The 15012-nt window shown below is 33.8% G+C and overlaps 1 protein-coding gene across 2 annotated transcripts in view; it reads right to left on the reverse strand.

Moving 5' to 3' along the window:
- LOC138329904 (oxygen-dependent coproporphyrinogen-III oxidase-like) overlaps nt 1–15012 on the reverse strand; it is a 37600-nt gene that overhangs the window by 20512 nt on the left and 2076 nt on the right. The window contains exons 1-7 of one of the 2 annotated variants that reach the window (XM_069277197.1): nt 12686–12722; nt 12492–12584; nt 5131–5191; nt 4874–4954; nt 3991–4041; nt 3389–3463; nt 2576–2697 (exon numbers count right to left, since the gene is read on the reverse strand). In XM_069277197.1, coding sequence (XP_069133298.1) covers nt 2576–2697; nt 3389–3463; nt 3991–4041; nt 4874–4954; nt 5131–5191; nt 12492–12577 — 476 coding nt within the window. In that variant the 5' untranslated portion in view covers nt 12578–12584; nt 12686–12722. Of the gene's footprint in view, nt 1–2575; nt 2698–3388; nt 3464–3990; nt 4042–4873; nt 4955–5130; nt 5192–12491; nt 12585–12685; nt 12723–15012 lie in introns of those variants that run through there. The other variant, XM_069277189.1, reaches the window with a different exon arrangement.

Genomic DNA, 15012 nt, shown 5'->3' on the forward strand with positions numbered 1-15012 from the left:
ATGGTAGAGAGGTTCCTTCTGGAACCTTCCCTCTGTAACAAAGAACAGTAGAAAGTGTAACAAAGAATGGTACAGAGGTTCCTTCTAGGACCTTCCCTCTGTAACAAAGAACAGTAGAAAGTGTAACAAAGAATGGTAGAGAGGTTCCTTTTAGGACCTTCCCTCTGTCACAAAGAACAGTAGAAAGTGTAACAAAGAATGGTAGAGAGGTTCCTTCTAGGACCTTCCCTCTGTAACAAAGAACAGTAGAAAGTGTAACAAAGAGTGGTAGAGAGATTCCTTTTAGGACCTTTCCTCTGTAACAAAGATCAGTAGAAAGTGTAACAAAGAATGATAGAGAGGTTCCTTCTAGGACCTTCCCTCTGTAACAAAGATCAGTAGAAAGTGTAACAAAGAATGATACAGAGGTTCTTCTAGGACCAGTAAGTGTAACAAAGAATGGTAGAAAGTGTTCCTTCTAGGACCTTCCCTCTGTAACAAAGAACAGTAGAAAGTGTAACAAAGAATGGTAGAGAGGTTCCTTCTAGGACCTTCCCTCTGTAACAAAGAACAGTAGAAAGTGTAACAAAGAATGATAGAGAGGTTCCTTCTAGGACCTTCCCTCTGTAACAAAGAACAGTAGAAAGTGTAACAAAGAATGGTAGAGAGGTTCCTTCTAGGACCTTCCCTCTGTAACAAAGAACAGTAGAAAGTGTAACAAAGAATGGTAGAGAGGTTCCTTCTAGGACCTTCCCTCTGTAACAAAGAACAGTGGAAAGTGTAACAAAGAATGTAGAGAGGTTCCTTCTAGGACCTTCCCCTCTGTAACAAAGAACAGTAGAAAGTGTAACAAAGAATGGTATACAGAGGTTCCTTCTAGGACCTTCCCTCTGTAACAAAGAACAGTAGAAAGTGTAACAAAGAATGATAGAGAGGTTCCTTCTAGGACCTTCCCTCTGTAACAAAGAACAGTAGAAAGTGTAAAAAAGAATAAAAGAGATGTTCCTTCTAGGACATTCCCTCTGTAACAAAGAATGGTAGAGAGGTTCCTTCTAGGACCTTCCCTCTGTAACAAAGAACAGTAGAAAGTGTAACAAAGAATGATAGAGAGGTTCCTTCTAGGACCTTCCCTCTGTAACAAAGAACAGTAGAAAGTGTAACAAAGAATGGTAGAGAGGTTCGTTCTAGGACCTTCCCCTCTGTAACAAAGAACAGTAGAAAGTGTAACAAAGAATGATAGAGAGGTTCCATTTAGGACCTTCCCTCTGTAACAAAGAACAGTAGAAAGTGTAACAAAGAATGGTACAGAGGTTCCTTCTAGGACCTTCCCTCTGTAACAAAGAACAGTAGAAAGTGTAACAAAGAATGGTAGAGAGGTTCCTTCTAGGACCTTCCCTCTGTAACAAAGAACAGTGAAAGTGTAACAAAGAATGGTAGAGAGGTTCCTTTAGGACCTTCCCTCTGTCACAAAGAACAGTAGAAAGTGTAACAAAGAATGTAGAGAGGTTCCATTTAGGACCTTCCCTCTGTAACAAAGAACAGTGGAAAGTGTAACAAAGAATGGTAGAGGTTCCTTCTAGGACCTTCCCTCTGTCACAAAGAACAGTAGAAAGTGTAACAAAGAATGAAAGAGAGGTCCATTCTAGGACCTAACAGTAGAAAATGTAACAAAAAAAAAAGTTCTTTCTAGGATATTCCCCTGTAACAATGGAAGTTTTAAGTTTGGGTGAAACATAGTTATACATGCTAAAGTTGACCACAAATTAAAATTCAACATGGTAACCCTATGAACCAATGAAAACAATGCTTATATAAAGCAGAACCTAGAATTGTCTGTAAAAGCATATCTTTATAATGGTAGACCATTTGTGTTTTAAAACGTCTCCAGATAGCTGTTTCCAAACTGCGTTTATAGCTATGGCTTTTTAGTGTGGAATTGGCAAACTTTATGCATATGTTCAGACTCCTTAGTTAAAGATGCTCCACGGCTGACAAATGGTATTTTTTCTCTATCAAAAACAGACGCAGGAGAATTAGTATTTTTCTTTAGTTACAAAACTTACTTACTTTACACCAATACCACCACTGAAAAGTTTGAGCTTCTTATTCTAATTCAAGATAAAAATACTAAAAATAATTAATTGTATCCAAAATTATTCCATGGCACTTTGTCTTATATGGAATCAAGTACTGATTGCGCATGCGCCAAAAGCAAAATAAATCATTTAATATTATTTTTTTGTGTTAATTAGACATAAATGTACACGATTAAACCACAATTATTGTTCAAATGATGAGTGTCTGTTTAATACAGTTGAAAATGGTACGCCCCAATATAGCTGAAAATGGATGTCTCCATACAACTAAAAATGGATGACCCCATACAACTGAAAATGGATGACCCCATATAGTTGAAAATGGATAACCCTCTAAGCCTTCCCCAAGCTCAAAATGGATAATGTATCCCATTCAGTTGAAAAACGATGACTGACCCCCCACGTTTTGAACCTCTCCTTAGTAAAACTAAATGACAACCCCTAACAAAGACAATAGACCTGTGAAACACCCACTCACCACCAGTGTTGGTGATACTTACCTCTCTGCTCTCATTTGCTGGACAGCGCCTGGTGGGAGATTCCCATGAACAACAGAAATGTTTACCCCAGCTTTCTCAAACACTGATCCATCCTGTAGTACACAAGAGATACCACCGCCTCCCTACAGGTAAGTCAATAAGTAAAAACGAATTAACAGTTTGAATACATAAAACAAACAACACATTCTTGTATACAGCTTTCTCTCAAGCTGTGCCTCTCACAGTGTGACATATCAGTTTATAGTACCAGATTTAGAGAAAATAAATTTATCTAGCTCTATAAACTGTTAGAACCAGAACTCAAGATCACGAATTAATCTTAAGCCTAAACAATCTTAAGTTTAGATTTAGCCAATCACAGATGACATACTATATAAAACGTTACTTAATTTTGATTGGCTAAGCAAAAACTTAAGTCTAAGACTTTTTCATGATCCTGGGGCCAGAGCTAAAGGCAAAACCTTTGACGCTGCTGCCAACGCCCGATAGAAATATCTAATGCTTCACCTCTGCCAAAAACTTTTTTCTATATATATTATTTGCAATGTAGTTGAAAACCAAAGAAAAAGTGTTATCTGTGATCTGTTGATTTTTTCTTTTTTATCAATGATCTCTGATTAATTTTGCTCTATGTAGTAAAAAAAAATACAATCCATCCAATAGATCAACAAAATATGACAAATTAGCTGGCAAATAGTCACTAACATATACTGAAAACACTCCAATTAGTTGTTACATATGGCCAAATGTCTTAATGACAGTAAATATATAGATTGCACTACAATATTACCCAGAAAACAACAGATCTCTTACTTCTTTCCGCTGCCATCTGTCAACCAGAAATTTTTTGTCACCATCAATATCTTCAAGAGCTTTACAAATTTCTCCCTTAAAAGAAAATATTTAACTATAACATATCAAACAAAACAAATTTTTCCCATAAGTGAAAGTATCTTTAAAAGTAGTGACTTTGACCTTTGACCATCAGACTTAAAAGCACAATATTAAGCTTTCGAATTTTTTGATGGATTAATTGGAACTTAAATTATTGCAAGGAGAGTTGTGACCAGAACTGTAAAATGAGCCTATCACTGTTTTCTCAGAAATTATGATACCAATATGTAAATATGTAATTTTTTCTTTGTAACAGTGGTTTTGTATAAGGTCAAGGTACTTTGGAGGTACAGTTTACACACTTTCACAAAGCCAAACATTCTAACTGATATTATAAAGCTTTATGTATAGAATAAATGAAAACCATTAGAAGTTCTGAAAGAAAAAAAAAAATCTACCAGTATGTGATGAGTCATAAAAAATGTTTTACATGAAACATGGGCTATAAGTATCAATATTATTATAAAAGCTTTCTGATCTACCTACCTGTATATGCCCATTATCTCGTTAAAACCTCTTACCTGTATCCTCATTATCATCGTCTCCATCTTGGTTCTCATTGAGGAAGAATTCTGTACAATTATACAAATAGAAGATCCTATTAAGATATAGGCAGCAGTAGAAGCCATTAGCAATATCAAAATACACAGCGTTTTGTTTTTACATCTGATTGGACAGGTCAACAATGTCAGCTGAGCAGGGGATCATTATTAGTGCATAGCAGACACACAGATTTCCATTAACTAACAGATTATGGCAAATTCAAATTACTTGTCTTCGTTGTTAGTGGAGAAGATATCATTTTTTTAAACAGAAATATACTTTATTTTTTGTCACGAGTGCATAACATTTCAGTTTTCAGTTTTCAATACCATTAACCCTGTCATTCAATATTATAGAAGGGACAAAGCAGAAGTGGTATTTATATAGCCAAGTGGTCTTTATATAGGTCTAAATGTGTTGACCTTTCACCTCCTCTTATGTAACAAGACTTGTGATTGGATGCATGGTCACTCATCTCAAATGTTACAACATTTGTGATAAGAAATATACCATTTACCTACCCTCGTGTAACAAGACTTGTGATTGGATGATTGGTCACTCATCTCAAATGTTCCAACATCTGTGATAAGACATACCCATTCACCTACCCTCGTGTTGTAACAAGACTTGTGATTGGGTGCATGATCACTCATCCTAAATGTTACAACATCTGTGATAAGACGGATCATTCACCTACCCTCATGTAAAAAGAGTTGTGATTGGACACATGATCACTTATCTCAAATGATACAATATCTGTGATAAGATGGACCCTTCACCTCCCCTCATGTTACAAGACTTGTGATTGGACACATGGTCACTCATCCCAAATGTTACAACAACTATGGATGGATAACTTACCTCCTCCAATGTAACAATATCGGTGATGGGATCTGTCATCCATGTTGAACTCTTAAAGTCTGATTTGGTTGCAGCAAATACCTTCATAAAATGAATAATCAGTTAAATGACTTCAACCAAAAAAATGCAATTGAATAAGAGAGAAATACTGAATCTTTAAAAATTAAATATGTAATAAATTTAACGACAATCATTTAACCTTAATCTGCCTAAAGAAACCTTGATGTAAACATTTCACTTTGCCACACCAATATTACCTGTTGTCCCCTGAAGTGGAAGGCTGTGGCTGTGCCTATACTACCTCCCAAAAGTAATGACCTATAACAGAGAGTGGTTACAGTCTTATAGTAGATCCCAATCCAAGTCATTTGTAACTAAATCTTGTGTCATACAGTATCCTTCAGTGACTATATTGTTTCAATTTTAGTCATTTTGTTAAGGTCTGCATCAAAACAAAATATTTTCATACATGTTATGATTATTACTCAACATACACTGTCTACAAGCATTAAATAACAAAAAAAAACTTGTTTTCCTTTAATGAGATCATTTCTCTGTAAGTATCCTTGACAATTGAAACAGTCGACATTATTAACCTGCAATCCCTGGGTGATGGCCTCAAACAAAACTACATATTAAATGTATACAAGTACAAGTCCTAAGTGTATGTGCAGTGTACTGTAGTATTGCTATAAAATGTCTAGAGAATAATTCAAGGAATTATCAGTCAATTTGCCTAAACAACCATTTATTGGACTTAGTAACTTGTTTGAACATTATATCTCTATATAACAAGAGGTCCAATGACCTTAACAGTCACCTGAAAATGCAAACTTGGCATCATTTGAAAAGAAAAAGCTTGAAAGATGATTTCAAGATGGTAACTTTGGCACTTTGTCATCCATCTAGGATTCTGGCAAGACAGTGCAACATACTGTTTTTGGAGGTCTAAATCTTATACAGTATTAATTTAAGACAGGCCTTTCAGTCCATTACTCGAGTCCCTCATAATCCTAATGGTAGCTTCGAAGACATTTCTGCCCAATTCACCTGAATACTTTATGGCTGATTAGCCATGCTCTGTCAATATTGCTCCAGGAACAAGAAACAATCTTTAAGATTTTTATGGTTTTGCTCAATAGCCAATCAAAGATGGCATAACTTTAAAATATTATCTGAAAATTTTTAAAGGGACAACTAAGAGAACATTAAAATTTGTACATATATCCAAAAAAAAAACCCAGTTCTAATCAAAATTAGAATAGTCGGTTTTACTGTGATATGCCAGAAAAGCCCATGGTGGTGAAATGCGTACGAAATGTTCAAACTCGCTCGCTGTCCGCCATTACACATTGTGGTCGAACATCTTGTATACCGAACCCTGTCCCTTACTCGTTGAGTAATGCAACTTTTGTCTAGAACTGCTCAAATCGCTCTGGCAGAAGTGTGTTTACCTTATTAGGTGAATTATCTTGCCTCAAAATCATTTTATCACCTCCTCAGTGGTTATGTAGTTCATTTGTTTAACATGCGTGACTTTGGCTCGGGTATGAATACTGCGTACATATTGTACCTGCTTAATCATATTGATCAACAATTTGTAATTAAAAGGGTATCAATTAAAATACTAAACACTGACGTGGAATTTGTCAATATTTTATGTTATATGTTTCATAAGAAATGTAGAACAATACATTTATGCCATAGTTTGCTTCTTGGTTATGTAAAAGAATTAACCTGAATGAATTGTCTCTTTAAGTCTAAACCTAAGACTGCTTTAGACCAAAGACTGCTTCATGATCTTGGGGCCTGGTGTTCTATACGTTACTCAACAACTCATCGCACAAATTGTACCACAGCCATTTGTGAATTAGATGTATGTGTGTAAGATGTATAAGATGTATGTGTGTAAGATGTACAAGATGTATGTGTGTAAGATGTATAAGATGTATGTGTGTAAGATGTATAAGATGTATGTGTGTATAAGATGTATGTGTGTAAGATGTATAAGATGTATGTGTGTAAGATGTATAAGATGTATGTGTGTAAGATGTATAAGATGTATGTGTGTAAGATGTATAAGATGTATGTGTGTAAGATGTATAAGATGTATGTGTGTAAGATGTATAAGATGTATGTGTGTAGTAAGATGTATAAGATGTATTGTGTGTAAGATGTATAAGATGTATGTGTGTAAGATGTATAAGATGTATGTGTGTAAGATGTATAAGATGTATGTGTGTAAGATGTATAAGATGTATGTGTGTAAGATGTATAAGATGTATGTGTGTAAGATGTATAAGATGTGTGTGATGTATAAGATGTATGTGTGTAAGATGTATAAGATGTATGTGTGTAAGATGTATAAGATGTATGTGTGTAAGAATGATGTATGTGTGTAAGATGTATAAGATGTGTGTAAGAGTATAAGTATGTGTGTAAGATGTATAAGATGTATGTGTGTAAGATGTATAAGATGTATGTGTGTAAGATGTATAAGATGTATGTGTGTAAGATGTGTAAGATGTATAAGATGTATGTGTGTAAGATGTATAAGATGTATGTGTGTAAGATGTATAAGATGTATGTGTGTAAGATGTATAAGATGTATGTGTGTAAGATGTATAAGATGTATGTGTGTAAGATGTATAAGATGTATGTGTGTAAGATGTATAAGATGTATGTGTGTAGGATGTATAAGATGTATGTGTGTAAGATGTATAAGATGTATGTGTGTAAGGAAAAAGACTACTCTTCCACCATCTTTACTCTCTTAAAACAATGCACCCCCAGGATAATTCATGATGCAGATCGAGTTTGATTCATTAAATGTGATTATTTTCAAATTAAGAAATAAGCCTTGAGAGCATTGAATGTACATAGAGTAATTAAATAATTAGCTTGAAGGCACAGTAGAAAATCTTGATTAAAAAGCCTAAAAAAATACACCAACCATTTTAAGCCAGTTTTTAAAAGCTTGAGATAAAATGTGAAACCATACCACATTGTAATTCCTATCAAATAAAACATATATAATTACCTCTTAATTGATTTATTATTTGATTTCATTGTGACTGAATTGTCAACAAATAAAATCTAACAATGTCAAAGACTCTGGTACAAAACATTGTCTGTAAATTCATCCTTTTTCATATCAAGATACTACAAACTATATACCAGATTTATTGGTACTTTTATTGTTAATATACTGTAGTCTCCTGATGAGCATTCGACCAATCTGAATTTTATGCAGGGACTGTATATCCTGAACCATGTTAAATGTAACAAGTTTGAAAATCAGCGGCAACAAGTTAACTGACCATGTGTTTATAAATTGTTGTTTGCTTTATCAAGTGCCCCACATTAAGACTTGAATGGTCACATGAGTACATAAAGCTACAATAACACATTTTAGCCCAATGCATCTACCATGTAGTGTCTCAATGTCAGTCAAGTCTTAATGTGTGCTTAAATATCCAAAATGTCATGAGATATTGGAAACTTAAATTAAATGATGTAATCAAGTCAACTCTTCAATCTAAGAAGTATATAATATTATCATATCTGATATTGCTGCAAAGAAAGTTTACTGGTAAGTCATTTCAAAATTCAAAATGGCCAACTACAATCTCATACTAATAATGGGACAACTAATGCTCAAAGATGACCTTAAGACCCCAGGGCCATGATCAGGTTCACAATTTGTGTAAAGGACCCTTCAACATCAAGAACCTCCCATATATAAAAAGTAGATGATTACACATAACACATAGATCTTTGAATTTAAGAAGAATTTAGGGATTTTAGTCATTTTAACCCGTTTTGGCCCCACCCTGGAGCAGTTATTTTCACAGGATTTAATTTTTTGTCATTTTTTGGTACAAGGAACTGGATATGGACAAGAAAAATTTAAAAGAGAGAAAATAGAAAACAGTGCTCTTTTAAAACTTGTTTAAAACAATTGTTTTTCAGAGTAGTTTGTTGCTAACTTGAACAAGTAACTATTGTGTTGATAAATCATATATAAAACAAATGTACCTATGGTTTTACCATTTACCTTTAGGTACTACAGATATTACATAAAATGACAAGCTGTGTTTTTGATAAAGAATATGTGCAAATACAGTTATGCATAACAAAAGAAAAACATCATTAAAAGAAAAATATAAAATAGGAAAATGACTGTCATAAGAATTTAAATATATCAGAATAATATAACTGATTTCACACAAAACATGTATGACGCCATCCGACTAATTTATTTCAGTCAACGTACCTATGACAATCTATAGATTGTCACACGTTTACGACGAAAAATTATCAAAAACAGTCGACGTCAAACATAGTTAACTACCACATAAATATATTTCATAACTTATATTTTCTTAGGAAGATTTTTCAATTCATAGTTTACCTTTAGTCCTTGAAATTCACAGTTTGATTTCCAATTTTAATTTCAAAATTTAGGAAACATCTCATTCAAATCAATAGGAAAAACTCTGTCCTTAATCTTTGCTCAGGTGTTCTGATGTAATTAATAGATAACTTTAAATGGAATTTCTCAAAATCTGCCACGTTAAGTTTTAACCCAGAAAAATGTCTAGATTGAGCCTTGTAAAACTTATTTTTCAATTCTTATCCATAGATTCTGACTGATGCAAAGAACAAATAAATTGATCAAGTTCCAGTTATATGTGATTAATATTGCCAACAGTGTGTGGTCTTCATGGACACTAAGGGGGTAGGGGATTTGATGGGGACAATAAAGGAGGCAATTTAGCAATTTAATATATCTAAGAAAAGTCCTAAATTTATTTCGGCCAGACACACTAACACTGAGTATTAAGCTAATATGAAAAAAAATGAAAGAAAACTTAATACCCAAGTAAAATTACCTTGGTGTTTTTTTAACTGTCAAGGAATCGCCTTTATATGCCTACATTACCCTATTAACCTAACAAAACCTAAAACCTAATCTGTGGCGGCTTGTAATAATCCTTCTCTTTTCGAATACCATCAGATGATCTTTAACATGCATGGTGTGACTGAGCGTATACCGGAACCGGATTAACGTCCTATCCGAAGGACAGAGGAGTGACAGAGGACAGAATGATATAGCATAACGGAAAGCAGGAAATACGAAAGTAGGTTTAGATTGTTAATGGGTAGAGGTTTATTATTTTAAGTGGGAAACTTTGATCTGTAATATTTTTGCAACATACATTTCTGCTATTTACAAGCAAAGGTGACTTATTATTTCCTTATAGGTAATTAAATGATTTATTTTCTAAGCCTTATTTCACAACAATCTAATGCAATATGAAACAAAATCTCAAGATTATGGAAAAAGGACTAGATATGGTAATTGCTCTTTTTGGCCCCTAAGTCTACTAAATTTCAAATTAAGTGTTTAGAAATTAAGTTGCTGCGTTTGAAATATTGAATACGCTCCCTATAAAATCTTAATGATAAGTCTTGTTGACAGAGAGTATGTTTTTGCTATATAACCATGGTAACTTTGCATAAATTATGCAAATTTCAAAACTTTGTCAATTTTTGCATATTTTCTTTTTCTTTTTTTCTTTTAAAAGCAATAGAGCACAACCTAGAATAAACTGTATATTTTAAGGGAATTAGCAGACATGAAGAATACATCATTTTGAGAAATATAAAGTTTGTTCTAGAATGCGCTCTATGTTAACTAGGTGAAAAACTGCATAAAAAGGTTAATTTTGATGAAGTTTTCACATTTTGCATAATGTAATGTATAATAAAAATGGTTGCCATGGCAACAAGAACTGCTATATTACCTAATAAGAACTATCAAATATGTCGGGTATGTAGTTAATATTTGAGATGCAAGATTCACATGTTAAAATAAGAAACTTTGAAAAATAGCGGATTTTGGGGCCACAAAAGACCCTTACCATACCTAGTCCTTTATCTTCCATCATCATGTAAAATTGTACCACATTGAACATCATAGAAATGTAATTGGTATACATGTATATGCTTTGTTAAAACTACATATGGAAAAAAATATTGCTCTGTTTGAGCTTATCCTACCCTTTTTGCTACATTTCTTCAATTTATCGCTAGGAAAATATATTTAATTAAATAGAACACTTTATCTACATGGTTTACAAAGTAAATGAAAAAAGAATTTTTTGTTGGAATAATTCTTAAAATGGAATTTCATCAGATCTTGAAAGCTATCAGTTTTAAAGATATTTATACAGCATATAAGAACATAGTTAATTAACCCAATTGATCGGGAAGGTGATGGCCCTAAACCAACTATGTACCGTGGATCGAACCCCGGCCAGCTAGGTGAAAGGCAAAAGGCATACACAACATCAATCACCCAAAGTAATAAGTTTTATTATAATAACAAAATTTCACTCAAAGAATATATTTTTCAAAACAATAATAATGATTTAACACAATGTTATTAAAATAGCAAATATTATCATTAAGAATTTAAATATAACCACAGATAGAAAGAAATAACACCAAACTTGACGTCATTTGCTATAGAATTTTCACAGTAAACACACAGCTGTCCAGAACAGTTTATCCACATCTAAATAAGAATAAAAGTCACCAAATGTATGGAGGACTAATCTTTATATAACCTGTTATTTCAAAATAATGTGCAGAAATCACCAGTACATATGGCTTTCCTTTTTGTTTAATACCCATATGTTTTTTTAAACCTATACTGTTTCACCGTTTGAAATTTCCGAAAAGCCTTTTTAAAGAAATATGTTAAATGCATTATTTTATTTTTAGTAGTAAATTGTATTTATATATAAAATAGTTTTTTGATGCTCACAACTCACCACATATAAAGCAAATAAAATGGCAAATAACATAATAATTAAAAAGATGTTTGTTAATTAATAATCATATCGTGTACATAGAGTAATTATGTGTTTCCAGATATCATATAACATCTGAATACATGTCATTCTGTGATCTGTATTTTCATAATCAAATTTAAAGGCATTGCAAACATGAAAGCTACAGAATGATATTTTGGCAATTAAATTATCAAACTTAGTAACATAGCAATACAAATTAGTTTAAGAAACGACACATTGAGAATGTTTTGATTGATATCCCAAAACATGAACATAATAATTACTTGAATATAGAACCTTTAGTGAAATATGAAAAAAATATTCAAGTCTCTCAACATCATTAGGTTACTTTATGTGGTCTTTCCCTATTTCAACTGATTTTAGTACTGACTTAGAAGGTATAGACACGTCATACTGTAGCTGTGGCCATGTGTTGAATTCTGGTTATAGTGGTCGACACACTAAATTCTTTTCTAGCTGTTACATTTGCTATGTATAGACAAATTCAAGTGCAAGCAGTTTGAAGCTTATTACAGTGCATGTAGTAGGAGTTAGAATTTATGTTGATGCATGTCTTAAGAAGATTTAAAATGCATTCTAATTTCATCTATTAAGTTTATCATAGCTTTATGTAGCTGAACAGTGGAGCAGTATGCCAAGAAGGTCACAATTAAGTTCAATTCCATCTGCTGGCTACACTTTTCTTCTCTTATAAACACACAAGTGATCCTAACTTGACATAATTTAATACTCACCATGTCACTTTAGAATGACAAACAGACACCGAAGCCAAAGATCTCAAGGCCTTAAATGCAGCCAGGCCTGCCTTCCAGTTCTTCATTTTAACACTGCATGCAGATGAAAATGATAACTTAAATTCGTAGATAAAAGGAATAACAAAGTTATTGCTTCAGATAATATTTCTAATAAAAACAATTAGTGAGCTTACATATCAATTGTGATATTGGCCTCAGGTGTCAGGGTCAGAGTATCTTGATCTACATGCAGTAGACCCACTTTAGACTAATATATAGAGAAAGGTAAGGAACTCCTTACTTTTCTCTACTTACAAGCGTGCTAAATATTTCTCATCAGTTTCTCATCAGTCCAACATCATTGGAAAGCCACAAGCGGCTTGTAAAGATGTATAGTGATATTTACAATAATGGTAAAATATTAAAAAGATTGCTTAAATCCTTAATAGCATGTCCTAGGTTTAAGTATAATATAATGTCTTTCCTAGGTTGATGGTGAAAACTTCGTGACGTGGTTTTTCCAGTGCTTGTTTAGCCTATTTTTTGAAAATATTCAGGTTTTCAGCATTGACCACATCAACAGGGAGAGAATTCCAGGACTCCACTATCCTGTTACTGAAAACATTTCTTGCCGAGTTGAGACGAAAGGGTTTCTTGTAGAGTTTTTTATTATGACCTCTTGTACCTGTGTGTCTCATTGCAGTACACATGTTCTCACTAGTAACAATATCGATTTTGTTGATAATTTTGAAGGTCTCCACCATATCGGCCCTCAGTCTTCTATATTCCAGTGTTGGGATACCCAGGGTCTTCAGTCGGTCCGGATAGGAGAGATCTTTGAGGTTTACTAGTCTTTTTGTGCCTCTTCGTTGGACGTTTTCGATGGTTTTTATATCTTTTTTAATCCAGGGAGACCAAACGACAGAACAGTATTCCAAATGAGGTCTAACCAGAGTCTTATACAGTGTTTTAAAAGTTTGGTTGTCTAGATAAGTGAAAGTTCTAAAAATGATACCCATGATTTGGTTTCCCTTTGTTGAAGCTTTATTCACTTGATTTGTAAACTTCAGGGTATTATCTATTGTGACTCCCAGATCTTTTTCACTGTTGGTTTTCCCAAGTCGTATTCTGCTGTCGCCGTCCTTTATGGTGTATTGTCTGTTAATGGGGATATTCCCAATTTCCATATGCTTGCATTTTTCTTTATTTAGTTTCATTAACCAGAGGTCCGTCCAATCGGAGATCCTGTCAATATTTGTCTGTAGCTCTTCACAGTCCTGTAATGTGTTGATTTTTGAATACAATTTGGTATCATCCGCGAATAGTTTGGTAACACAATTCACTATCTCTGGGATGTCATTGACATAAATTAGAAATAGTATGGGCCCGAGTACACTTCCTTGAGGTACACCGCTTTTTACTTTTTTGGTTTTGGAGCTTGTTCCATTTATAATAACCTTTTGTTGTAGTCCTGACAGAAATTGTTGAATCCATGACAGGATTTTGCCTCCAATTCCATAGGATTTTAATTTGTATATGAGGAGTCTATGGGACACTTTGTCAAAGGCTTTACTAAAATCCAAATAAATAACATCGACGTTGTTGTTGTTGTCAAGGGCCTGTGTCCAGTGTTCTAATACCTCCAGGAGCTGTGTCGTGCAAGACTTGCCTGGCGTAAATCCATGTTGTTCTGGTGACAGTAAATTGTTGATCTTTAAGTGGTCCATGATATTGTCACGTATTATCCTCTGCAAGATTTTACAGGGTACAGATGACAGACTAATAGGACGATAGTTATTTGGATCCTTTGTTGATCCTTTCTTGTGTATTGGGCAAACATTTGCTGTGGTCCATTGTTTTGGCACTACACTTTCTTCAATTGATTTTTTGAAAAGTGAGGTTAAAGGCTTTACTATGATGTCCTTTGTTTCTAGTAGAAGTTTCGGGTGAATTCCGTCCGGACCAGGTGATTTATTTGGTTTTTGCTTAGATAGTGCCTTTAGTACTATTTCCTCCGTGATTTCAAAATCTATCAGTGGACTCGTTATATTCCTCCTGGGTAACGGGGGTAAATTGGTATTCCCGTCTTCCACAAATACACTGACAAAAAAATCGTTCATAACTTCGGCTGTTTCTTTATCTGTTTTTGTTAGGTCTCCATTTGGATAATTGACTCTGGTGATGGTAGATTTTGTCTTAGTTTTTGATCTGACATAGTTCCAGAAGAGTTTTGGGCTATCCTTTATGTTTTCAGCTATGGATTTTTCGTAAGATCTTTGTGATAATCGCAACAGTCTTGTGGCTTTGTTCCTGGCAATTTTGTATGATTGATAGTTGTTTTCTGTTTTGCAGTGGAGATACTTTGTCCATTCTTGGTGTTTCTTCTTTACAGCAGATATTGCATCTTTATTGATATATGGTTTGCGGATATCATTGGATCGCCTCTTGTATAATGGTAACATGTTTTTCAATACTGGTAGATAAAATATTCATAAGGTGTGTCCAATTTTCATTCGCATCC

Source organism: Argopecten irradians, chromosome 1, assembly GCF_041381155.1.
Source record: "Argopecten irradians isolate NY chromosome 1, Ai_NY, whole genome shotgun sequence".
In the NCBI taxonomy this organism is placed as follows: domain Eukaryota; kingdom Metazoa; phylum Mollusca; class Bivalvia; order Pectinida; family Pectinidae; genus Argopecten; species Argopecten irradians.